This window comes from Protomyctophum parallelum (assembly GCF_964188405.1).
Source record: "Protomyctophum parallelum genome assembly, chromosome: 11".
Classification (NCBI taxonomy): Eukaryota; Metazoa; Chordata; class Actinopteri; order Myctophiformes; family Myctophidae; genus Protomyctophum; species Protomyctophum parallelum.
This window is the reverse complement of record NC_139707.1, coordinates 45,850,681-45,877,245: the sequence shown is the minus strand read 5'-3', so window position 1 is coordinate 45,877,245 and position 26,565 is coordinate 45,850,681. Positions and strand designations below refer to the sequence as shown.

Sequence of the window (26,565 nt, the reverse complement as noted above, 5' to 3'; positions counted from 1 at the left end):
AATAAACGGCTTCTAAATCTTAACATTTTTCTGAAAAACCCCATGTTTCTATGTCAGCGGTGTTCCACCTTTTTCATGTCAAGGACCCCCAGAATTATCACTATTGGGCCACGGACCCCCCCCATCTCAAAATATGTAGTTCCAGGGACCCCCCCCCCCCCCCAGAAGCAAAGTAATAAAAATGTTCGCTCTGAAATATATATTCAAAGATTTGCACCACATTTTCACAATTTTTCAAAAATAGCAGACCTACAAAAAAAAAAAAAGTAATTCTACAAGCTTGTACGCGCTATGAGCTTGTAGATCTGCTATTTTTCAATAGCTAAAGTATAACGTAATGCTTGAAACAACAAAAGGGGGTTTCCGCACAAAATGAGTTAAAATAAGCGGTGCTGCCTCCTGCATGGCATTTGAGCACCCGGGGGAAATGTGTGGATGAGATGGATGAAGTCAGATATACTATAGATATGTGTTGTTTTGTCGAGAAGCAAGACACTCGCCCCAAAAGTCCTCTCCAGGCAGAAGAACAAATTACCATACCGCCTATAACGGGACGCATTAGGCACCTGAACTTCGCAACGAATTAGTTCAGAGTTTCTGGACCGTTGTCATCTGGTTCTACTGGCCAGAACTTCATCAGAACTGTATACCGCATCCAGCTTAAAAAAAGTTTCACTTATTCTCTGCTATATATATATATATATATATATATATATATATATATATATATATGCTATATATATATATTCTCTGCTATATACTTACTGTTACAGTAAGTCCCAGATGTGTCTGTAGGAGTACTTGAGCGTTTTGACTAATTAATATCTGGGCATTCTACTCTGAAAAGCTTTTAGCAAGAAGCTCCAATGGAATGAAATTAGTCCCTGCAATTAATGTCCATCTTGGAAATTATCTTCACCCCCTCATGCTGCTCATACTGTACCCATTAGCTTTGTTATGTACATAATGGACCCCGGCGCTTCACCTTTAAATCCAAAACGGAAGATGAGGGGTTATTGGCAAGGGCACAATCCTACTTCCATATTTAACACCGAATTGACAACTAACATTTTGTCTCTGCACTCACTGCGGCTGCATTTTCTCTCTCTCTCTCTCTCACACGCACGTGCACTCCTTAAATTCTTAATCACACTAATTAAGTGTAATTAGACGATGGGGGATCTGAAATATTCATGCAGCACCAGCACTTAACTTTGCCTTTCTCCCCCAAATATGCTATCAATCACCTGGCACACTTTTTATTGTGAGATGCACATAGTCCTTCAACTGAGCATGCACTGAGATTATACCGCTGGGCGTGCCAAAAGATTACGACCACAACTTTCAGTCAGTGTGTGACATTTGAAACCAACATAGGACATGTCGTCGTACAATAATTACTCTTTATATAGGACATGTCGTGGTACAAGACTCACTGAAACCACAATATGACATGACATGTGGTACAAGACTCACTGAAACCACAATATGACATGACATGTGGTACAAGACTCACTGAAACCACAATATGACATGACATGTGGTACAAGACTCACTGAAACCACAATGTGACATGACATGTGGTACAAGACGTACTGAAACCACAATAGGACATGTTGTGGTACAAGACTCACTGAAACCACAATATGACATGTCGTGGTACAAGACGTACTGAAACCACAATAGGACATGTTGTGGTACAAGACGTACTAAAACCACAATAGGACATGTCGGGGTACAAGACTTACTGAAACCACAATAGGACATGTCGGGGTACAAGACTTACTGAAACCACAATAGGACATGTTGTGGTAAGACTTACTGAAACCACAATAGGACATGTTGTGGTAGACGTACTGAAACCACAATAGGACATGTTGTGGTAGACTTACTGAAACCACAATAGGACATGTCGGGGTACAAGACTTACTGAAACCACAATAGGACATGTTGTGGTAGACGTACTGAAACCACAATAGGACATGTTGTGGTAGACGTACTGAAACCACAATAGGACATGTCGGGGTACAAGACTTACTGAAACCACAATAGGACATGACGTGGTAGACTTACTGAAACCACAATAGGACATGTCGTGGTAAGACTTACTGAAACCACAATAGGACATGTCGTGGTAAGACTTACTGAAACCACAATAGGACATGTCGTGGTAAGACTCACTGAAACCACAATAGGACATGTCGTGGTAGACTTATTGAAACCACAATAGGACATGTCGTGGTAGACTTACTGAAACCACAATAGGACATGTCGTGGTAAGACTTACTGAAACCACAATAGGACATGTCGAGGTAAGACTTACTGAAACCACAATAGGACATGTTGTGGTAAGACTTACTGAAACCACAATAGGACATGTCGTGGTAGACTCACTGAAACCACAATAGGACATGTCGTGGTAGACTCACTGAAACCACAATAGGACATGTCGTGGTAGACTCACTGAAACCACAATAGGACATGTTGTGGTAAGACTTACTGAAACCACAATAGGACATGTCGTGGTAGACTCACTGAAACCACAATAGGACATGTCGTGGTAAGACTTACTGAAACCACAATAGGACATGTCGTGGTAAGACTTACTGAAACCACAATAGGACATGTCGTGGTAAGACTTACTGAAACCACAATAGGACATGTCGTGGTAAGACTTACTGAAACCACAATAGGACATGTCGTGGTAGACTTACTGAAACCACAATAGGACATGTCGTGGTAGACTTACTGAAACCACAATAGGACATGTCGTGGTAAGACTTACTGAAACCACAATAGGACATGTCGTGGTAAGACTTACTGAAACCACAATAGGACATGTCGTGGTAAGACTCACTGAAACCACAATAGGACATGTCGTGGTAAGACTTACTGAAACCACAATAGGACATGTCGTGGTAAGACTTACTGAAACCACAATAGGACATGTCGTGGTAGACTTACTGAAACCACAATAGGACATGTCGTGGTAAGACTTACTGAAACCACAATAGGACATGTCGTGGTAGACTCACTGAAACCACAATAGGACATGTCGTGGTAAGACTTACTGAAACCACAATAGGACATGTCGTGGTAGACTTATTGAAACCACAATAGGACATGTCGTGGTAGACTTACTGAAACCACAATAGGACATGTCGTGGTAGACTCACTGAAACCACAATAGGACATGTTGTGGTAAGACTTACTGAAACCACAATAGGACATGTCGTGGTAGACTCACTGAAACCACAATAGGACATGTCGTGGTAAGACTTACTGAAACCACAATAGGACATGTTGTGGTAAGACTTACTGAAACCACAATAGGACATGTCGTGGTAGACTTACTGAAACCACAATAGGACATGTCGTGGTAGACTTACTGAAACCACAATAGGACATGTCGTGGTAGACTCACTGAAACCACAATAGGACATGTCGTGGTAGACTCACTGAAACCACAATAGGACATGTCGTGGTAGACTCACTGAAACCACAATAGGACATGTTGTGGTAAGACTTACTGAAACCACAATAGGACATGTCGTGGTAAGACTTACTGAAACCACAATAGGACATGTCGTGGTAGACTCACTGAAACCACAATAGGACATGTCGTGGTAAGACTTACTGAAACCACAATAGGACATGTCGTGGTAAGACTTATTGAAACCACAATAGGACATGTCGTGGTAAGACTTACTGAAACCACAATAGGACATGTCATGGTAGACTTACTGAAACCACAATAGGACATGTCATGGTAGACTTACTGAAACCACAATAGGACATGTCGTGGTAAGACTTACTAAAACCACAATAGGACATGTCTTGGTGCAAGACGTACTCTTTCCCCGAGCGGCGTGGTTTTGAGCTTATTATTCGGTGAGGTTACAGTTAACCCATTCTGACCTGATCAGATTCATACGAGGTTTCCACTGGACACACACTGGTCTGATTAACCCATTCTGACCTGAGATCAGATTCTAAAAAATGTCAGTCGTTCTTGGATTTTTCAAAAATAGCAGACCTACAAGATCGCTTTTTGCAACAAGCCACTTCCCCCCAGCTTATTTTAATGATGTTTGGGAGACAATAGACAGGGTTTATTGGTTTATAGGTGTGTTTTTTTAGATATTATAGGATTTTGAAAGTGTCGATGATGTCATGGACACATGTGTCACTTCCTTCCTGGACTGCAATTCCCATAATGCTTTGGTGCACTGCTCCTAGTGGATAGGGAGAGGGGCTGTCTTACTGAGACGACATGTAGTCCAAGGAAGCTTGGAGAAGGAAGTGTCATGCATGGTCACGTGACTGTGCTGCGCCATGACACTTTCATGGGAGCCAAATCTCACATCGGAAGTGACGTGAATACAAAGCAGTGAACGGAGCCGGCCTGACCAGCTCATAACAAACATTATTTATGAAACATTGAGACCCGTGTCATGTAATCGATTCAGGCATAGGCCTATAAAAGAAGACATATCACAGTTTGTTTTCTAATCACTTGCTTTTCGATGTGCACAGTACATCATTTTATTTGAGGATTTAAACGGATACCGTGGGTATCGCGAGATTTGAGCTGCCAGATAGGAAACCGTGGACAGTCTCGTGATACTTGGCACGTTCAGAAACGTACTTTTTGCTCTTTAGATACCTCCTATACAATTACACGGTGTACACGTCGTACACACACAAAAATGTCTTTGCGAGCTTGTAGATCTGTTATTTATTTATTTAATAGCCAAATCTAAAATGTTTTTTTTACGAGTTAACATAATACAGAGTGAAGTTTAATATGAGTTAATATAATAGTTATACAGAGTGAAGTTTAACCCATTCTGAACGGGAACCCATTTTGGTGTTAGCATCATGTTATGCTTTAGCTATTGAAAAATAGCAGATCTACAAGCTCATAGCGCGCCACCGAGTGGCGCGATACGAGCTTGTAGGTCTGCTATTTTTGAAAAATGATGAGGAAGAACGACTGACATTTTTTTAATCTGATCTCAGGTCAGAATGGGTTAATCAGACCAGTGTGTGTCCAGTGGAAACCTCGTATGAATCTGATCTCAGGTCAGAATGGGTTAATATGAGTTAATATAATAGTTATACAGAGTGAAGTTTTGTACAAAAATTAAGAGGTGCAAATGTGCTGAGTGAAGCCGCTCGACAACTTGTGTGTGTGTGGGGCTGCGTGTGTGTGTGTGTGTGTGGGGCTGCGTGTGTGTGTGTGTGTGTGTGGGGCTGCGTGTGTGTGTGTGTGGGGCTGTGTGTGTGTGTGTGTGTGTGGGGCTGTGTGTGTGTGTGACTGTGTGTGTGGGGCTGTGTGTGTGTGTGTGTGTGTGTGCGTGCGTGCGTGCGGGGCACGATGAATTCTCTCCTTTCTGCAAAGCCTGGAGTCCCCGTTGGTGTGAATGTTGGCGTGGCCATCTGACACTTTTTTGGCTCTGTGAACGTCCACGGTGGTTACTATAGTCTCTCTCTCTCTCTCTCTCTCTCTCTCTGTGAACCTCCACGGTGGTTACTCACTTAGTCTCTCTCTCCTGACGCACAATGGATGGATCCGTTAACCCGCTTTGAACGGGAAACCCCGCTTGGTGTTTTAAAGCGTTACGTTATACTTTAGCTATTGAAAAAATAGCAGATCTACAAGCTCATAGCGCGCCACCGAGTGGCGCGCTATGAGCTTGTAGATCTGCTATTTTTTTTCACTTAATTTTTATTGAAGAAAAAACAGACAACAAAACAAACATTACGAGAAAAAAAAAGACAAAAAAAAAAAAAAAAAAGACAAGGCTGCATTTTTCATATTACAAAATACATTCATTGAAATCCTCTTGTATTATCGTTAGGCTGAGAGAAGAGATCCCACTTTTCCCACTTTTTATAGAACTTATCCTCTTGTAGTCTAAGTATGAATGTTTTTCCATAACATACAGTTCCTGGAACAACATGTTTTCAGATGGTGGGGCCGGAGGCATATTACATATAATTTTTGGGGTTCTTGACATGAAATATTGAGAACCACTGATGTAGAAACATGAGGTTTTTCAGGAAAAAAAAGGCTTTTTTTCTTTTTTCGACGTCGGGCCTAAATGGGTTAACCCGTCAACACCTGAGGCGCAGTCTACAAAAATGTCTTCTAAATCCTTCAAATCTTATGCTTCCATATCGGTGATGCTCAATCCCTTTTTCATGTCAATGTATTTACTATTTGACATAAATACTCCCCGCATCTCAAAATATAGGCTATATGAGCTTGTAGATCTGCTATTTTTGAATATTATTATATAGGTAAAGTTTAACATGAATGGTTAAAGGCGGTTTAAAATGATCTGAAATGCTTTCCCGGTTTCAACAGGTTAATAGAGCTGTCCTCATATTGTATAAGACCATCTGTTCCATGAGACCACCATCCATTCCTCTGTCTGTCTGTCTGTCTGTCTGTCTGTCTGTCTGTCTGTCTGTCTGTCTGTCTGTCTGTCTGTCTGTCTGTCTCTGTCTCTGTCTCTGTCTCTGTCTCTGTCTCTGTCTCTGTCTCTGTCTCTGTCTCTGTCTCTGTCTCTGTCTCTGTCTCTGTCTCTGTCTCTGTCTCTGTCTCTGTCTCTGTCTCTGTCTCTGTCTCTGTCTCTGTCTCTGTCTGTCTGTCTGTCTGTCTGTCTGTCTGTCTGTCTGTCTGTCTGTCTGTCTGTCTGTCTGTCTGTCTGTCTGTCTGTCTGTCTGTCTGTCTGTCTGTCTGTCTGTCTGTCTGTCTGTCTGTCTGTCTGTCTGTCTGTCTGTCTGTCTGTCTGTCTGTCTGTCTGTCTCTGTCTCTGTCTCTGTCTCTGTCTCTGTCTCTGTCTCTGTCTCTGTCTCTGTCTCTGTCTCTGTCTCTGTCTCTGTCTCTGTCTCTGTCTCTGTCTCTGTCTCTGTCTCTGTCTCTGTCTCTGTCTGTCTCTGTCTGTCTGTCTGTCTGTCTGTCTCTGTCTCTGTCTGTCTGTCTGTCTGTCTGTCTGTCTCTGTCTGTCTGTCTGTCTCTGTCTGTCTGTCTCTGTCTGTCTGTCTGTCTGCGTTTTGATTTGGTTTTAGTCATATAGTCTTTTGGATGAAAGGTGTTTTAGTTCCATTTTAGGGGGTTGTAGGGGTGGATCAGACTTTGAAGATATGACTGAGAGACTCAGTGCCATATACCTTTTGTATTGGGGCAGTATAACCGGGAGCCAATATGAGGGGGTGACATTTTAGTTTGTTGAAGACCTTAGCGTTCTGTAGCATTCTGGATCAGGAAGGAGATATGGAGTTCCAGCATACAATAAGGTCTGACTAATGAGGACTTTGGCGTGCAGGACTATAGACTGAGCTGTGGACATTGCTATGTGCCCTTATGTTTCTACAGTATGTACGTAACTGTATTTTATTTATTGCTTGTGTTATTATGTCAAGTGTTTCATACACAAGGCCGCTGAGTCGCAAAAAACACATTTCAGTGCAAACTGACAATAAACAGTCAGTTTGCACTTTCCTTGGGGCGATATACACTTCCGCTAAAATCCCGCAACTGCGACCTTGGCATTCAAAGCAACCAAAGGTATGGTTCCCCCATATCTTGCAAGTATGATTGAACCCTACAAACCCTCCCGCGCACTCAGATCAGCCAACGCAGGGAAGCTGGAAGTACCCTCACTAAAAACGCCGGGACAACGCTCCACACGTCCCAAACTCTTCTCTCTTCTGGCTCCAAAACTGTGGAATGCACTTCCCACTGCAGTCAGAACTGCAGCATCACTCCCAATCTTCCGCCGTAGTCTGAAAACCCACCTTTTTAGACTCCATCATGGCCCATAGCACTTACCCTACCCCCTTAGATAGCATTTCTGTAGACTTAGATAGCATCTGATACAGACTTAGCATGTTATGTAGACAGCACTATAATTGCATTGTATATAGTCATAGCACGCCATAGTACATATGCATAGCATAGTAGTATATATATATATATATATATATATATATATATAGTTTATATGTATAGTCTCATAATATAGATATTCCACTGTTACTTTCTTAGCTTACGCATGTTTTATGATAAATGCTTTTTATGTGATGTATCCCCATGCTTTTTATTCTTGCTTAATGTAAGTCGCTCTGGATTAAGAGCGTCTGCTAAATGCCTAAATTGTAAATTGTAGATTGGCCATTAAAGACACGTACGACAGTACAGTACAAACTAGGCATCTGTGTTGAAAATAATGCAAAAAAACAAGTTTTATGCTGGCGCATGCCTCTAACCCCCCCCCCCCCCCCCCCCCCTATCTCTCATTATGATTCAGTCCATGAAGACGGAGACGGGATTACATTATGCCCCAAATCTCATCTCAGTAGGCCTGACTGTATGCCATGCATTATACCATTCTGACCTGAGATCAGATTCGATAAATGTCTTCTACGTCCTGACAGTTTTCCATTCTGACCTGAGATCAGATTAAAAAATAATTCTTCTATACGTCCTGACAGTTTTCATTCTGACCTGAGATCAGATTCTAAAAAATGTTCTTCTACATCCTGACAGTTTTCTGAAAAAAACTATGTTTCTATGTCAGTCGTTCTTCGATTTCCCCAAAAAATAGCAGATCTACAAGCTCGTAGCGCGCCACTCGGTGGCGCGCTATGAGCTTGTAGATCTGCTATTTTTCAATAGCTAAAGCATAACATAACGCTATAACACCAAAAGGGGTTCCCGCCCAGAATGGGTTATGGATGCCCTGAAAATACTCCCCATGTAATTCACTGACGCAGTACAGCAAGCAGGACAGATTTGCAAGGTCATTCTCAGCAAATTAATGTCTCTTCGGCAACACATACAGTACATCTCTGCGCGCACGCGTGTGTGTGTGTGTGTGTGTTTGTGTGTGTGTGCAAGCACGCATATTCTATTACGAAGCACTAAACGTTTATTATGGCGCCTGAAATAACTTCCAGGCGCCATAAATATATCCCATTTAGGCCTGACGTCGAAATATAAAACATGTCGTCTAAATCCCGACAGTTTTCTGAAACACCTACTGTATAGGATTCTACACATCGGTGGTTCTCAATATTTCATGTCAAGGACCTCAAAACATATATGTATTTGGCCACCGACCCCCATCTGAAAATATGTAGTTCCATGGACCCCTCAGAAGCAAAGATTTGAGTTAAAAACGTTCACTCTGAAAGAACATATATTCATTGTGCCACAATTTCAAGATTATTCTAAAATAGCAGCTTGTAGATCTGCTATTTTTCAACAGCTAAAGCATAACATAATGCTTCAAACACCAAAAGGGGTTCCCGCCCAGAATGGGATATATATATATTTCCCATATTGAATCGAAGACAAAACATAATGAACTCTCATCACCCGTACCTTACTCTTACTATAAACATAATTCATCATGAGGAAGGGAAATAAATATCGGTTTCCAAATAACGGGAGATAAAAACAATAGCATGAAAATCCACCTAACGTCCTCCATGTGGGACTAGACCTGTTCAGAACAGGAACCCCTTTTGTTGTTTCAAATTCTAACCCGTTCTGACCTGAGATCAGATTCATACGAGGTTTCTACCGGACACACACTGGTCTGATTAGTGGTCCCAACATGTTTAGTTCAAGACCCAAACGAGAAAGGGGGGCACGGTGGCACAGTTGGTAGTGCTGTCGCCTCACAGCTAGAAGGTCCTGGGTTCGATTCCCGCTGGGGACGCTGTGGGGGCTGGGGGCGTGTTTCCTCCTCCGCGTCATCAGTGCCCATACCCGAGGCGGGGTTGGCGAAAGGGCCTTTCTGTGTGGAGTTTGCATGTTCTCCCCGTGTCCCCTAGGATAAGTACCCTCACAAAAACATGCAGTAATCCTGGTCTCTAAACTGCCTCCCCCTGGCCAGCCGGGCGCCTGATGGAGGGGAAAGGAACTGGTCGGAATAACGTGTTCCTTCCTCCACGCGCTACGTCCAACCAGGGAAACTCCCCCTCTGTCAGGTGAAAAGAAGCAGCTTGGACTCCTCATGCATAGAAGGAGGCATGAGGTCAGCCCGCTGCCCCCCCAGGTTTGCAGAGGAAGTGTAGCGCCCAGGATTACATTCGATAATTGACACTGGGTGAAAAAACAGGGTTGCAAAATCGTGGAATAAAAAAAAAAAATGCCCTAAAATCTTACAAAGTAACTTTCTTAAAGAGAAATGTAGTGGAGTAAAAGTATCCAATGTTTGGATCGGAGATGTAGTGCTGTGGAAGTGAAAGTATATTCGAACTTGGAAATACTTATTTGTATGAAATGCGTTACAGAGCAATAGAGAAGGGGAAAAAAGCAACGGCACATAAAACATTAAATTATTAATAGTGAATAACTCGATACAGTGAAGAAAGACATGAATAACAAGTATTTTAAAACCTCAACCAAAAGCAAGTGGGTCTTGAGCTGTATACGTGCTCTGACTGAGACTGCCATCGCGCAAATTCCAGCTTTTCAACAGAGGAGAAAAACTTTTTTTTTTTCTTTTTTTTTATGAGTTAATACTAGCACAGGCAGACTCTTCACATACTAGAGCATGTCTGAAATAAGTGTCAGAGCTGAAATTGACATGTAAATATGAAATAAATGCTTAAACATGTAGCTATAGGTGTAATGTTAGAGACCCACAGAAGTGAACCTTTCAAGCCTGTTTTCTCAACTCGCTGTTTCTCTGCAAGACATTACTCTATATGCCATATCTCCAAAACTGGTGGGTCAAACTGAACAACCAATATGTCAATTTTCAAAAAGTTCCAATGGCAGTCCCTCAGTCAAATGTAGTCCTAGTGGACTCCTAACCCATTCTGAACGGGAACCCATTTTGGTGTTGGCATCATGTTATGCTTTAGCTATTGAAAAATAGCAGATCTACAAGCTCGTAGCGCGCCAATCGGTGGCGCGTAGGTCTGCTATTTTTGAAAAATCAAAGAACGACTGACATTTTTAGAATCTGATCTCGGGTCAGAATGGGTTAATCAGACCAGTGTGTGTCCAGTGGAAACCTCGTATGAATCTGATCTCAGGTCAGAATGGGTGTACTCCAGTAAAACCTGGAGACTGGCATCCCAGTAAAACCTGGAGACTGGCATCATTTTGCAGAATGTCCCATTTCACAAGTTCAAAATCTATTGGAAATAGTAGATCTACAAGCTCACAATGCGTCTCGTTGCGACACATTGTGAGCTTGTAGATCGGCTATTTTCAAATGGCCAAAATGTATAGGGTTGAAGTGGTTAATGTATGTTTTCTAATCAAAATTTAAATCTCCATGTTTCGTTTCTGTGCTAAATGTATTATTTTTCCTTTTTTTCCCCCTTTCTCTTTCCTTTGAATGGGGGGGGTGGGAAGGGTTTGTGTGTGTGTGTGTATATGTGTGTGTGATGTGATTGTTTGTAAAGTATGTCTTGTCTTTAAACCTGAAAATGTATAAATAAAATTGTAAAAAAAAAAAAAAAAGATCTCCTAAGTAAGGAGTACTGGAAATTGGAAATACTCAAGTAAAGTACAAATACCTCAAAATTGTACTTAAGTAAAAGTACTTAGTTACTTTCTGGACATATTGATGACGGACACACGCGCATATTCGCGCGCACGGCTCCCGGGCCGCCCCAAAACGTCTCTCTGTCTACACGAGTGGTTTCGCTAATTTGTCTCTTAGCCCTCTCTGGACGGGAACCCCTTTTGGTGTTTTAACTAAGCATTACGTTATACTTTAGCTATTGCAAAAATAGCAGATCTACAAGCTCGTGGCGTGCCACCGAGCTTGTAGGTCTGCTATTTTTTTTGTTAAATCGTGAAAATGTGGCACAAATCTTTGAATATAATATTCTTTCAGAAAACTTTTATTTATTTCGACGTCAGTCCAAAATGTATCGCAGTCCCGCCCCCTACCAGGGCCCAGGAAATGATTATCCGTTCATTTTCCTCATAGACATTTCAGCAAGTATTTATTTAAAGACGTTTATACGCCGCGGTCAAAGCCAACTCTTGTCGTGACAAATCATGACAACAAACACAATTTATTTTGGGCCAAACAAATAATTAGAAAGAAGAAAAAAACGGCAGATTACAACACTTTGTTTTTCTTCTTTGTAATTATTTGTTTGGTCCAAAATGTTGTGTTTGTTGTCATGAGTTGTCACGACTCCAGTTGGCTTTGTCCGCGGCGTAACCGTCTTTAACCCATTTTGGGCGGGAACCCCTTTTGGTGTTTCAAAGCATTCTGTTATACTTTAGCTATTGAAAAATAGCAGATCTACAAGCTCATAGCGCGCCACCGAGTGGCGCTCTATGAGCTTGTAGGTCTGCTATTTTTGAAAAATCGTAAAAATGCGGCACAGATCTTTGAATAGGCCTAAATGGGTTAAATAAATACCTTTTGAAATGTCTGAGGAAAAAATGCATTGGGATTCATTTCCTGGGCCTGGCGTCGTCATGAAAGGGGGCGGGACTGAAGTGAAGAGAGTGCAGATTCATTTCTCCAAAAATAGCTCTCGGAAACCCAACCTTGGTGTTATTCTCGTTTCTCTTATAGGGGCTGGATCGGGTTTTCACGCCTCGGCGAGGACGAGGGATAAGATGCGTGGTTGATGTGTGGAGCAACGTATACGGTGGCCTCCGATTGGACGATAACCTGGGGGCGGGGCGGTCAGGCTGCCGCGGAGGTCGGAGGTCAGACTGAACACGGTAAGCTGGACTGAAACACCAACGTTAACCTTTAACCTTTAGCCGCTGGTGGAACTGTTAACAAAGCGCTTGAGTAGTGAGTTCTGTACTCGAGTAAAGTAGCATCTTTACTCGAATATTTGTATTTCTCTATTTGCTCTTATATTGTACTTTTTGCCTATAGCAGTTTGCTTTGGAGTTGCCCCAAACTGCAAACTGCACATTTGAGTGAGGAGTCTGCTATAAACACAACACCAGATATATAGCTAGATAGCTATAAACACAACACCAGATATATAGCTAGATAGCTATAAACACAACACCAGATATATAGCTAGATAGCTATAAACACAACACCAGATATATAGCTAGATAGCTATAAACACAACACCAGATATCTTCAGGCCACGGTCTACTGGCTCGTAGAGCTTGTAGATCTCTTCAGGCCACGGTCTACTGGCTCGTAGAGCTTGTAGATCTCTTCAGGCCACGGTCTTTTTTTAAAGTGTCCATGTCTCGGGAGACATAGAGTAGAATATTATAGAATATACCCCCCTCCCCCGTCGTTTTTTGGTGACAGTACAGTACCGGCCAACATAATTGCGGCTGGCAGGCCCCTGGGCAGGCCGCTGGCGACACCACGGGGGCCCCGAATGAGCCCAGTGTCTCCCTGTGATTGTGGACATTAATCATGCAGCCTTCGTGTGAGTCGAGCGGCCCTCCTCCACGCGAGGAGAGGGGATACTGCGAGCGGGAGCAATGGACTGTGTCATTTTAATGCCCAATTTCAGCTTGAGCTCCCGACCTCCTGCCAAGCAAATCGATTGCTTATTCACTGCTGTGTCTTTTTTCTTTTTTTTGATGAGTCATGTCAGCCAGGAGAAGGTGTATGATTTAATCAGCTCTGATTTTCTTTTATAACCACTTATGGTTGAGTAGTGGAGTCCCTCAGGGATCTATGCTAGTGTATTTTCAGTTTTCTGTTATTGTAGGGAAAGCTTTCGCTGAAGATTTTGCCGATCGTCAAGATTACAACCTTAGAGTATATATGAATAGAGTTCTCCTTCCATCCACTTACATTAAGTTGCTCAAAAGCGCATGAGGCGATTTCACTCCTCCTTCCGGGTAGGAACAGAGTGCATTCTGGGATGGATTGGGCCCCAAACACATGAACGCGCTGCCGTTGAACGTGCACGAACGCGCACGAGCGTGCTGCCGTCGTGAACGTGCACAATGATAGTCAACGGACCAGCGCGTTCATGTGTTTGGGGCCAGGCTGCAATACCTTCATTCGGCCACTATGTCCATTTCGCCTCAGGGTTTCCTCTGGGTGCCGTCTCTATTCATATATACTCTAAGATTACAACGTGTCACTGACGCCATTTTGTTTTTGAATTAAAGGAGCATTCCACTCATTTTCAACATTTTACTATATGTCATTAATATACCTTAGAGCTGTGTGGAAATAATAAAAAAAAGTCCCCCCATTCTGTGTTTCCTAGAACTGTAAGTAATGACATTCTTTTCAGATCTCCAGTTTTAGGAAACAACATAATGGGGGGGGGGGACTTTTTTTATATTTTTATTTGTATTCATCCAAACAGAAAAGTCCTCTCTAATTACATTAAACAACGTCAAAATCACAAACATTGCAGCTGTAGGGAAAGCTTGAATTATATCCTCTTTCAATCTGTAAAGTTTGTGTTTAACCCATTCTGAACGGGAACCCATTTTGGTGTTGGCATCATGTTATGCGTTATAGCTATTGAAAAATAGCAGATCTACAAGCTCATAGCGCGCCACCGAGCTTGTAGGTCTGCTATTTTTGAAAAAAAATCGAAGAACGACTGACATTTTTATATAGAATCTGATCTCAGGTCAGAATTGGTTAATCAGACCAGTGTGTGTCCAGTGGAAACCTCGTATGAATCTGATCTCAGGTCAGAATGGGTTGATAAAAATCCACCATAGACCCATACTGGGTCATTTATAGAACCAACTCAAGGACACTGAGCTGAGTGTTTCCAGTGAGCCGACCAGAATGGAACAGACGCTTCATTAGTATCAGCTGTTAATGCTATCAGCGCCATTGCCGTTGATTAATGGCAATTGCACTTTTATATTATAGTGCATTTGATCGATCAAGCCATAATGCTACTCACGTTAGCCGGTTAGCTATAGCTATGTTGTCAGCACAGCACTGGATCGTTCATCTTAGATCGTCGTCGTCATAATAATCCATTCTATCCGTTTCTTTCAATGGCCTGTATCTCCTATTCCTTGTCCCAGATCTGGCATTTTTGTCAAAACAACGTTTCTTGGAGCTCTCAGAGCCCCCCGGTTTGGCTTCACACTGTAAACAAAGGCCTGTCTCGGCTCCGTTGAGCGTCCTAGGATGATAAACTACTTCCGCTAGACTGTGGAACTGTGGCTTGTCAAAATAAAAAAAATGCTGGCGTGAATTAGATCCTAATTTTTCAGTAAATGCTATAGCGCTGAAAAGGAAAGTAGGGAAGGTTCTTTCCAAAATGGCGTGTGTGTGCAACTGTGCATAGCTAGAGCCCACCCGGCCCGTGTTCGGGGGAGGCAAGCTGGGCAGGGAGGATGGTGATATTTGTCACTGCACAAACTCCTACCGGGCGAACGGTACTCGAGTTCTGGATTACAAATTATAGGTTGCCAATTGGCCAATCAGATTATATCATTAGCAAACCAACAGTATGATGTAATCATGCAATGACATCACAACCATATTAATTGTTCTTTATAAATAATTGTCCGATACACTCAACATCAGTTCACAGTGACTTGCAACGAGGAAGCCTGAGTTAGTCTGTAAGTTAGTTGTCAACGCTCATTGGCGGTTTGAGCTGCTGTGTGAAATGTTTCACTGGACGATACATCTGGAAGGAGAACATAGGAAGGGCCAGGCTGCTGCTGTGGTGGTCGGACACCAGATCTACTGCTTTGGAGGAGACGGAAACCAGATGGATCACATTGAAGTACACGTCTTCAACACAGCGTCTTTATGTTGGAGGAAGTTGACCCCAGTCACCCCTGGAACAGGAGAACCTCACCTTGAGGTTCCCTCCAGGCTCTACGGCCACACAGCTGTGCTGATTGGAGACACTGTCTACCTCTGGGGAGGTCAGACTTACCTAGGTTATAATTACTGCAATGTCCTTTATGCATTTGATGTCGACGCCCACAGATGGTTCAAACCACAGGTTTCTGGGACCGTTCCAGAGGGGAAGAGGTACCACTCAGCCTGTGTCTTGGGGAAGGTCATGTTTATCCATGGAGGATACAACCAGACTGGATTCACTAATGACACCACCACAATGGTCTGGTCTTTAATCAACACCAGAGGAACTCCACCTCTTGCTTCAGACAGTCACTCTGCTACCATCATCGGGACAAAGATGTTTGCATTTGGGGGCAATCTGTGGGGTCAGCAGTACAACACCTTCAGAGTGTTTGACACAGACACCAACCACTGGATGAACACACCTTCTGCACAGCTTCTACCAGAAGAACGCCACAGTCATTCAGCCTTTACCTACAATGGAGAGCTGTACATATTTGGTGGCTACGGCAGGGGAGAACAGTTCAATGATCTGTGGACATTCAACCCAGAGACCTTCTCCTGGAAGAAGGATGAGCCCAAAGGGAAACGCCCACATGGGATGGCGAATATGTGCTGTTGCATGGTGGGAGATCGGGTCATCCTCTTTGGAGCAGACAACAGACCAGGTGACCTGTATGTCTTGGACTTCAGTCCTAGCTTCAAGACATTATGTAAGCTAGCAGTTATTCAGTACGGTCTGGAGCAGTCTGGACTCCCACACAACATCAGGCGGGAACTGGCAGCCATGACTAGAAACCGAAAATGAGAAAATAAACATAGTCCTCTAAACTAAAACTGGGAAAAAACTGTGAGCCCACTAAAATAAACAAAACTGTAAATAACATAAATACATGATAATTACACAGATGTGTCCAGTTCAGCTCCTGTCTCTGCTGCTTTAATTTTTTTTTTAATATATTTTCCTGTCAGCGTCACTCCTACAGGCTGTTGGGCAGCTACCTGTCTGCGTTACTCCTACAGGCTGGGGCAGCTACCTGTCAGCGTCACTCCTACAGGCTGGGGGGGAAGCTACCTGTCTGCGTCACTCCTACAGGCTGGGGGGTAGCCACCTGTCTGCGTCACTCCTACAGGCTGGGGGGTAGCCACCTGTCTGCGTCACTCCTACAGGCTGGGGGGGTAGCCACCTGTCTGCGTCACTCCTACAGGCCTCTAAACAAAGTAAACACACAGTCCTCCAAACAAAAACTCCATATATGGAGCCCTGGGCAGAGGCCCTGTCCAGAGCCCGGGCAGACGCCTTTTGTGGCGGTTCTGGACAACTGTGGGTCCGACCGACTCGACACCCGGCACTGCACTCCCTGTGGGGGTGTGGAACATGTGTGTCAAATATAAAATCGGTGGAGGGGCGAACGGTACTCGAGTTCTGGATTACAAATTATAGGTTGCCAATTGGCCAATCAGATTATATCATTAGCAAACCAACAGTATGATGTAATCATGCAATGACATCACAACCATATTAATTGTTCTTTATAAATAATTGTCCGATACACTCAACATCAGTTCACAGTGACTTGCAACGAGGAAGCCTGAGTTAGTCTGTAAGCTAGTTGTCAACGCTCATTGGCGGTGGAGCTGCTGTGTGAAATGTTTCACTGGACGATACATCTGGAAGGAGGACATATGAAGGACCAGGCTGCTGTGGTGGTCGGACACCAGATCTACTGCTTTGGAGGAGTGAATGTGAACCAGATGAATCACATTGAAGTACATGTCTTCAATACAGCGTCTTTATGTTGGAGGAAGTTGACCCCAGTCACACCTGGAACAGGAGAACCTCACCTTGAGGTTCCCTCCAGGCGCTACGGCCACACAGCTGTGCTGATTGGAGACACTGTTTACCTCTGGGGAGGTCAGATTTACATAGGTTATAATTCCTGGAATGTCCTTTATGCCTTTGATGTCGACGCCCACAGATGGTTCAAACCACAGGTTTCTGGGACCGTTCCAGAGGGGAGGAGGTACCACTCAGCCTGTGTCTTGGGAAAGGTCATGTTTATCCACGGACGATGGACCCAGAATGCACCCACTAATGACATCTACAAGTTGGACTCCACCACAATGGTCTGGTCTTTAATCAACACCAGAGGAACTCCACCTCCTGCTTCATGCTGTCACTCTGCCACCATCATCGGGACAAAGATGTTTGTATTTGGGGGCAATCTGTGGGGTCAGTACCACCACACCATCAGAGTGTTTGACACACAGACCAACCATTGGATGAACACACCTTCTACACATCCTCTTCCAGAAGGACGCTGGGGTCATTCAGCCTTTACCTACAATGGAGAGCTGTACATATTTGGTGGCTGTAAGAATGACCATTACTTCAATGATCTGTGGAGATTCAACCCAGAGACCTTCTCCTGGAAGAAGGGTGAGCCCAAGGGGAAACGCCCACATGGGATGAAGAATATGTGCTGTTGCATGATGGGAGATCGTGTCATCCTCTTTGGAGCAGACAACAGACCAGGTGACCTGTATGTCTTAGACTGCAGTCCTAGCCTCAAGACATTATGTAAGCTAGCGGTTATTCAGTACGGTCTGGAGCAGTCTGGACTCCGAAACGACATCAGGTTGGAACTGGCAGCCATGACTGGCAAACGGCAGCTGCGAAAATAAACACAGTCCTCTAAACAAAAACTTGGCCTGTAAACACCTTGTTTACAAGGTGTTTACAGCCCCCTACAGGCTGGGGCAGCACCCCCTACAGGCTGGGGCAGCACCCCCTACAGGCTGGGACAGCACCCCCTACAGGCTGGGGCAGCACCCCCTACAGGCTGGGGCAGCACCTCCTACAGGCTGGGACAGCACCCCCTACAGGCTGGGACAGCACCCCCTACAGGCTGGGGCAGCACCCCCTACAGGCTGGGGCAGCACCCCCTACAGGCTGGGGCAGCACCCCCTACAGGCTGGGCCAGCACCCCCTACAGGCTGGGGCAGCACCCCCTACAGGCTGGGGCAGCACCTCCTACAGGCTGGGGCAGAACCCCCTACAGGCTGGGGCAGCACCTCCTACAGGCTGGGGCAGCACCTCCTACAGGCTGGGGCAGCACCTCCTACAGGCTGGGACAGCACCCCCTACAGGCTGGGGCAGCACCCCCTACAGGCTGGGGCAGCACCTCCTACAGGCTGGGGCTTCACCCCCTACAGGCTGGGGCAGCACCCCCTACAGGCTGGGGCTTCACCCCCTACAGGCTGGGGGGGGCAGCACCCCCTACAGGCTGGGGCAGCACCCCCTACAGGCTGGGGCAGCACCCCCTACAGGCTGGGGCAGCACCCCCTACAGGCTGGGCCAGCACCCTGTCAGCGTCACTCTTACAGGCTGGGGGGGGCAGCCACCTGTCAGCGTCAGTGTTGTTTTCGTCGACTAAAACTAAGGCGAAAAATGTTCGTCGACTACCTTTTTTCACTGACTAAAACTAAATAAAAACTAAATAAAGACGAATCTATGATGACTAAAACTAAGACTACATGTGGACAAGAGCTACAAGCTTCAAGATCTACAAGCTCACTATTTTTTTTTTTAATTGAAGAACGACTGACATAGAAACTTAGCTTTTTCAGAAAACTGAGTGGCGCGCTACTATTTTTTTTAAATCGAAGAACGACTGACATAGAAACATAGCTTTTTCAGAAAACTGTCAGGATGTAGAAGACATTTTTAGAATCTGATCTCAGGTCAGAATGGGTTAAGTAGTACTTCATTGTGTAAATGTACTTACCGGTAGTTTACATTACACCACCGAAAAAATAAACATGGCAAAAAGATAACGGTGAATAAATAACGGTGGCAGAAACCACCTCACTCTGTTCTGAAGGATCCCTGCAGAAACCACCTCACTCTGTTCTGAAGGATCCCTGCAGAAACACTCTGTTCTGAATGATCCCTGCAGAAACCACCTCACTCTGTTCTGAAGGATCCCTGCAGAAACACTCTGTTCTGAAGGATCCCTGCAGAAACCACCTCACTCTGTTCTGAAGGATCCCTGCATAAACCACCTCACTCTGTTCTGAAGGATCCCTGCAGAAACCACCTCACTCTGTTCTGAAGGATCCCTGCAGAAACCACCTCACTCTGTTCTGAAGGATCCCTGCAGAAACCACCTCACTCTGTTCTGAAAGGATCCCTGCAGAAACCACCTCACTCTGTTCTGAAGGATCCCTGCAGAAACCACCTCACTCTGTTCTGAAGGATCCCTGCAGAAACCACCTCACTCTGTTCTGAAAGGATCCCTGCAGAAACCACCTCCTCACTCTGTTCTGAAGGATCCCTGCAGAAACCACCTCACTCTGTTCTGAAGGATCCCTGCAGAAACCACCTCACTCTGTTCTGAAGGATCCCTGCAGAAACCACCTCACTCTGTTCTGAAGGATCCCTGCAGAAACCACCTCCTCACTCTGTTCTGAAAGGATCCCTGCAGAAACCACCTCACTCTGTTCTGAAGGATCCCTGCAGAAACCACCTCCTCACTCTGTTCTGAAAGGATCCCTGCAGAAACCACCTCACTCTGTTCTGAAGGATCCCTGCAGAAACCACCTCACTCTGTTCTGAAGGATCCCTGCAGAAACCACCTCCTCACTCTGTTCTGAAAGGATCCCTGCAGAAACCACCTCACTCTGTTCTGAAGGATCCCTGCAGAAACCACCTCACTCTGTTCTGAAGGATCCCTGCAGAAACCACCTCACTCTGTTCTGAAGGATCCCTGCAGAAACCACCTCACTCTGTTCTGAAGGATCCCTGCAGAAACCACCTCACTCTGTTCTGAAGGATCCCTGCAGAAACCACCTCACTCTGTTCTGAAGGATCCCTGCAGAAACCACCTCCTCACTCTGTTCTGAAGGATCCCTGGAGAAACCACCACCTCACTCTGTTCTGAAGGATCCCTGCAGAAACCACCTCCTCACTCTGTTCTGAGGGATCCCTGCAGAAACCACCTCACTCTGTCCTGAAGGATCCCTGCAGAAACCACCTCACTCTGTCCTGAAGGATCCCTGCAGAAACCACCTCACTCTGTTCTGAGGGATCCCTGCAGAAACCACCTCACTCTGTTCTGAAGGATCCCTGCATAAACCACCTCACTCTGTTCTGAGGGATCCCTGCAGAAACCACCTCACTCTGTTCTGAAGGATCCCTGCATAAACCACCTCACTCTGTTCTGAAGGATCCCTGCAGAAACCACCTCACTCTGTTCTGAAGGATCCCTGCAGAAACCACCTCACTCTGTTCTGAAGGATCCCTGCAGAAACCACCTCACTCTGTTCTGAAGGATCCCTGCAGAAACCACCTCACTCTGTTCTGAGGGATCCCTGCAGAAACCACCTCACTCTGTTCTGAAGGATCCCTGCAGAAACACTCTGTTCTGAAGGATCCCTGCAGAAACCACCTCACTCTGTTCTGAAGGATCCCTGCAGAAACCACCTCACTCTGTTCTGAAGGATCCCTGCAGAAACCACCTCACTCTGTTCTGAAGGATCCCTGCAGAAACCACCTCACTCTGTTCTGAAGGATCCCTGCAGAAACCACCTCACTCTGTTCTGAAGGATCCCTGCAGAAACACTCTGTTCTGAAGGATCCCTGCAGAAACCACCTCACTCTGTTCTGAAGGATCCCTGCAGAAACACTCTGTTCTGAAGGATCCCTGCAGAAACCACCTCACTCTGTTCTGAAGGATCCCTGCAGAAACCACCTCACTCTGTTCTGAAGGATCCCTACAGAAACCACCTCACTCTGTTCTGAGGGATCCCTGCAGAAACCACCTCACTCTGTTCTGAAGGATCCCTGCAGAAACCACCTCACTCTGTTCTGAAGGATCCCTGCAGAAACCACCTCACTCTGTTCTGAGGGATCCCTGCAGAAACGGTAATTACTCTGTCCTTCCTGGGAAGCAGTGTTCTTGACCTCGGCTTACGCTCTCACAGCACAGATACGTCAATCACTCCACAGTGCCTTTTCCATTCGTCTCGCCCCAACCTTGTCTCTCAGAGACGGACGGGGGTGAGAAAGGGAAGCACGCGTGCTGAGTGCTGATCAATGGCCTGTGATTCTTCAATTAATTAACACGTCCTTATATGTGAGATCGGCAGGCTGATCGTTACTGTGTAGTGCTAATAATGTGAGTTTCTTTGGAAATGACTGTGAGTAATTCAATTGAACTAATTTAACTAAAAGTTAAATAATACATTTTTATTTTATTTTTTATTTTTATTATTATTACGATTATATTTTTGTATTTATTTATTTATTTTTGTAGTGAAAATGCAGCAGAACTACCAGCTCACATTTTATTTGCACAACACTCCGTTGGGGGGAATGACTTTTCTTTTGCTGCCCCAACCCTAATACTCGTAAGTCTAAAAGAAGCCCTCGAAACCACTGTCAAAGCCCACCTCTTCGATATGACTTTCCCCAGCTAGCTGCTAACCCTAACCCTGTACATTTTGTTCCATAGCCTTTTCTTAATGCTTTTGTTTGTTGTCCTTTGTTGTTTCTTCCCCCCCCCCCCCCCCCCCCCACTAGAGAGGGCCACTATATTTCCACACTCACTCCAGAGGGCCATATATTATTGTCGTAGCAAAAATAGCCGATCTACAAGCTCAAAACGCGTCGCGCTGCGACACGTTTTGAGCTTGTAGATCAGCTATTTTTTTGCTATATTCGAATTGATATCTTGAATTATTTCTTTCTATTTTTGAGTTTGAATCCTGAAAATTAAAAATGTTATGTCATTTTTCAAATGCCTTTAATTATACGTGTGTTGAGCATTGAGCTACTAATTTAGACTGAAGTAATTAAAGCGGGTCATGTTTGCATGTTGTGGAATTGTAAAAAGCTGAAACCAATATTATATCAGTATTCTGACATTAACCTGAGGGGCCGCATTAAGTGAAGGTGGGGGCCGCATGTGGCCCCCGGGCCGCCAGTTGCCCACCCCTCCATGTAAGGCATCTTTGGGTACTTAGAAAAGGGTTATAGCGAAAATGTAATAACTGATTCAGCAGCATGAGTAACATTAGTGTTGTCTCTCTCCATGAGATACGCACGGCCTCCGCAGAAATCTGATCACAACTATACAGTTAGTGCTAATGTGCTCACGGAATCCGTTCCATACTTTTGGAAATTGCCACGCGGAAGGCATCATTACAACTCTGGTGCCTGCGGGGTTAAAAGGCTCAGAACGAATATTTTGAGGCACATTTAGTCTAGCCCATTTTGGACTGAGGTCGATAAAAAAAAAAGGCTTCTGAATCCTAACATTTTTCTGGAAAAAACATGTTTCTACAGTATGTCAGTGCGGTGCTCAACCTTTTTCATGTCAAGGACCCCCAGAATGAACCTCCTCCTCCTCAAACGACGAGGAGGAGGTTTGCATCACCAGACCTGAGGGAGCAGGAGGGAGGGCCGGGGGCATGACGTTTGAGGAGGTCACAGAGGTATGGGGGAGAGCAGGAGGGAGGGGGCATGACGTTTGAGGAGGTCACAGAGGTATGGGGGAGAGCAGGAGGGCCGGGGGCATGACGTTTGAGGAGGTCACAGAGGTATGGGGGAGAGCAGGAGGGAGGGGGCATGACGTTTGAGGAGGTCACAGAGGTATGGGGGAGAGCAGGAGGGAGGGGGCATGACGTTTGAGGAGGTCACAGAGGTATGGGGGAGAGCAGGAGGGAGGGGGCATGACGTTTGAGGAGGTCACAGAGGTATGGGGGAGAGCAGGAGGGAGGGGGCATGACGTTTGAGGAGGTCACAGAGGTATGGGGGAGAGCAGGAGGGAGGGGGCATGACGTTTGAGGAGGTCACAGAGGTATGGGGGAGAGCAGGAGGGAGGGGGCATGACGTTTGAGGAGGTCACAGAGGTATGGGGGAGAGCAGGAGGGAGGGGGCATGACGTTTGAGGAGGTCACAGAGGTATGGGGGAGAGCAGGAGGGAGGGGGCATGACGTTTGAGGAGGTCACAGAGGTATGGGGGAGAGCAGGAGGGAGGGGGCATGACGTTTGAGGAGGTCACAGAGGTATGGGGGGGAGCAGGAGGGAGGGGGCATGACGTTTTAGGAGGTCACAGAGGTATGGGGGGGAGCAGGAGGGAGGGGGCATGACGTTTGAGGAGGTCACAGAGGTATGGGGGGGAGCAGGAGGGAGGGGGCATGACGTTTGAGGAGGTCACAGAGGTATGGGGGGGAGCAGGAGGGAGGGGGCATGACGTTTTAGGAGGTCACAGAGGTATGGGGGGGAGCAGGAGGGAGGGGGCATGACGTTTGAGGAGGTCACAGAGGTATGGGGGGGAGCAGGAGGGAGGGGGCATGACGTTTGAGGAGGTCACAGAGGTATGGGGGGGAGCAGGAGGGAGGGGGCATGACGTTTGAGGAGGTCACAGAGGTATGGGGGGGAGCAGGAGGGAGGGGGCATGACGTTTGAGGAGGTCACAGAGGTATGGGGGGGAGCAGGAGGGAGGGGGCATGACGTTTGAGGAGGTCACAGAGGTATGGGGGGGAGCAGGAGGGAGGGGGCATGACGTTTGAGGAGGTCACAGAGGTATGGGGGGGAGCAGGAGGGAGGGGGCATGACGTTTGAGGAGGTCACAGAGGTATCGGGGAGAGCAGGAGGGAGGGGGCATGACGTTTGAGGAGGTCACAGAGGTATGGGGGGGAGCAGGAGGGAGGGGGCATGACGTTTGAGGAGGTCACAGAGGTATGGGGGAGCCAGGTTGTTAATTCTGGGGAGGGGGGGTCCTTGACATGAAAAAGTTTGAGAACGACTGATATAGAAACATGGGTTTTTCAGTAAATTGTCATGATTTAGAAGAGTTTTTTTTTAAGAGCACTAATTTAAATTAGTGCTCTTGTAGGTGGTTAGGAGTGTTTTTAAATGGATTCTTTGCTTTACCGGGAGCCAGCGAAGGTCACGGAGGACTGGTGTAATAGTGATCTCTGGAGAACGGGTACTTGTGAGCAGGCTGGTGGGCAGCTGAGTTCTGGATGTTTTATTGAGGACTTTGGACGTGGTGCCGTATAGAGGAGGCTGTCGCCATAATGGAGGCGGGATGCGATGAAAGCGTTTGAAGAGGTTAACCCATTCTGAACGGGCACCCATTTTGGTGTTAGCATCGTGTTGTGCTTTAGCTATTGAAAAATAGCAGATCTACAAGCTCATATCGCGCCACTGAGTGGCGCGATACGAGCTTGTAGGTCTGCTATTTTTGAAACATCGAAGAACGACGGACATTTTTAGAATCTGATCTCAGGTCAGAATGTCTTCGTCAGACCAGTGTGTGTCCAGTGGAAACCTGGTATGAATCTGATCTCGGGTCAGAATGGGTTAATGCAAGCAGAACAGCGTCCCATCCATCAGGATCACAGAGATGCAATAAAACCACAGACCATTTGGCTCCGATACGCACAACGAGCAACAGAAGGCATTAGGGAAACGATGGGAACACAAAGGAATCATCACTATCAATAATCAGGATTTTATTCTCGTGATTACAGTATTAGGCAAATCAATCCGGTTTAGTTTTAATTGGGGTCCATGGGGTTTAACTGGTTTAAATCATGCTGCTTTACAGTTCACTGTTGGAACACGGTGTATAGATGTTGCCCGCTGACACGCAAGACACAGCAGGCACTGCCGCACTGGGCACAGCCTTTCCAACTTCAGTCTCTGCTAAACTATTATGTAAGGACTAGGAGATTACTTTATGGTTATTAATACAGTCATTAACAAGAAACATGCATGGCAATGATGAGATGGGGAAGAAACGATGCTGTTTCATGTATTTTCCTTTACTGTATTCAACAGCCAAACAGCTGATTGATGGACCACACATATCATACCTTCCTGAAAAAGCAATTCAGGTCCTGAATCAGATTTACTAAAGTCACCATATCTGTTCTGGCAAGACTGGCAACTGGTCCACTCAACTATCTGCAATTTTCCCGAAAAGTAATTAGCCAATATCTACAAGCTCCATAGGCAGCAGCATGTTTTGTCTAAATTGTCTTTGTGGCCAACAAATGTAGCTACATTTGCAAACAGTGCTGTTGACCATGTTATTACATTGTCCATATAACATGTGTGCACCAACAGACAATGCCAATGGCAATATGCTATATTAATATTAGAACGTTTTAAAGACAGATTAGTTATTGACGACAATGCAACCTGTGGGTCCAACGTCACTGAAAACCTTCATAATAGCAATAAAATTAATTTACTCACGAGTGCTGAAATCGTGCAATGGAGGATGTAAGAACACACTTTTGTTGCATTAGAGCAGGGTAAATATGAAGTTTTGCGCCAAGGTCTTGTTTATATTCCTCTTACATAGGCTGTATGTTATTGTCGCAACAACACACGTTGGTCGGTCCGAGTGAGGGGGGCCTTCCTGAGCGAGGGGGTTTCTGACGGCGTCGCTTACTCGCTTCCCCTCTGTCAGAGGAGGAAGCGACGCGCAGCCGTCAGGAACCCCCCCCCCCAAACCGACGCCCTGATTTGAAATATCAGACAGATCCGTCTTGAACACATGACTATAGAGATAGTGTGTAACGATTTGCGGGATTCAATTTTTTCTTTTTCAAAAATCTGCCTCCTGGTGGCGCTATAACAGGCCCTTCTGGAAAATTTGGGGCAGAGGTTCATCGTTGGCATCCAGGGAGTGTGTGTGTGAAAAATGTGGCATCGACCGGGTTAACGGTGCCAGAGATTAGCTGTTCACAGACG

General features: G+C 45.5%; 2 protein-coding genes across 2 annotated transcripts; both read left to right on the top strand.

The window, feature by feature from the left end:
• Window positions 1-13,397: 13,397 nt before the first annotated feature.
• On the top strand, window positions 13,398-16,599 carry LOC310867037 (kelch domain-containing protein 3-like; the record flags this gene model as incomplete). Its single annotated transcript, XM_083776830.1, has 3 exons — window positions 13,398-13,472; window positions 15,262-15,313; window positions 15,818-16,599. 3 exons carry the CDS (start codon window positions 13,398-13,400, stop codon window positions 16,597-16,599), a joined length of 909 nt encoding a protein of 302 aa, XP_083632956.1.
• A 947-nt stretch (window positions 16,600-17,546) lies between these two features.
• Window positions 17,547-19,228, top strand: LOC310867035 (kelch domain-containing protein 3-like; the record flags this gene model as incomplete). Its single annotated transcript, XM_083776828.1, has 3 exons — window positions 17,547-18,453; window positions 18,536-18,831; window positions 18,920-19,228. The coding sequence occupies 3 exons, from the start codon at window positions 17,547-17,549 to the stop codon at window positions 19,226-19,228; spliced, it is 1,512 nt and encodes a 503-aa protein (XP_083632954.1).
• Between the last annotated feature and the right edge of the window lie 7,337 nt (window positions 19,229-26,565).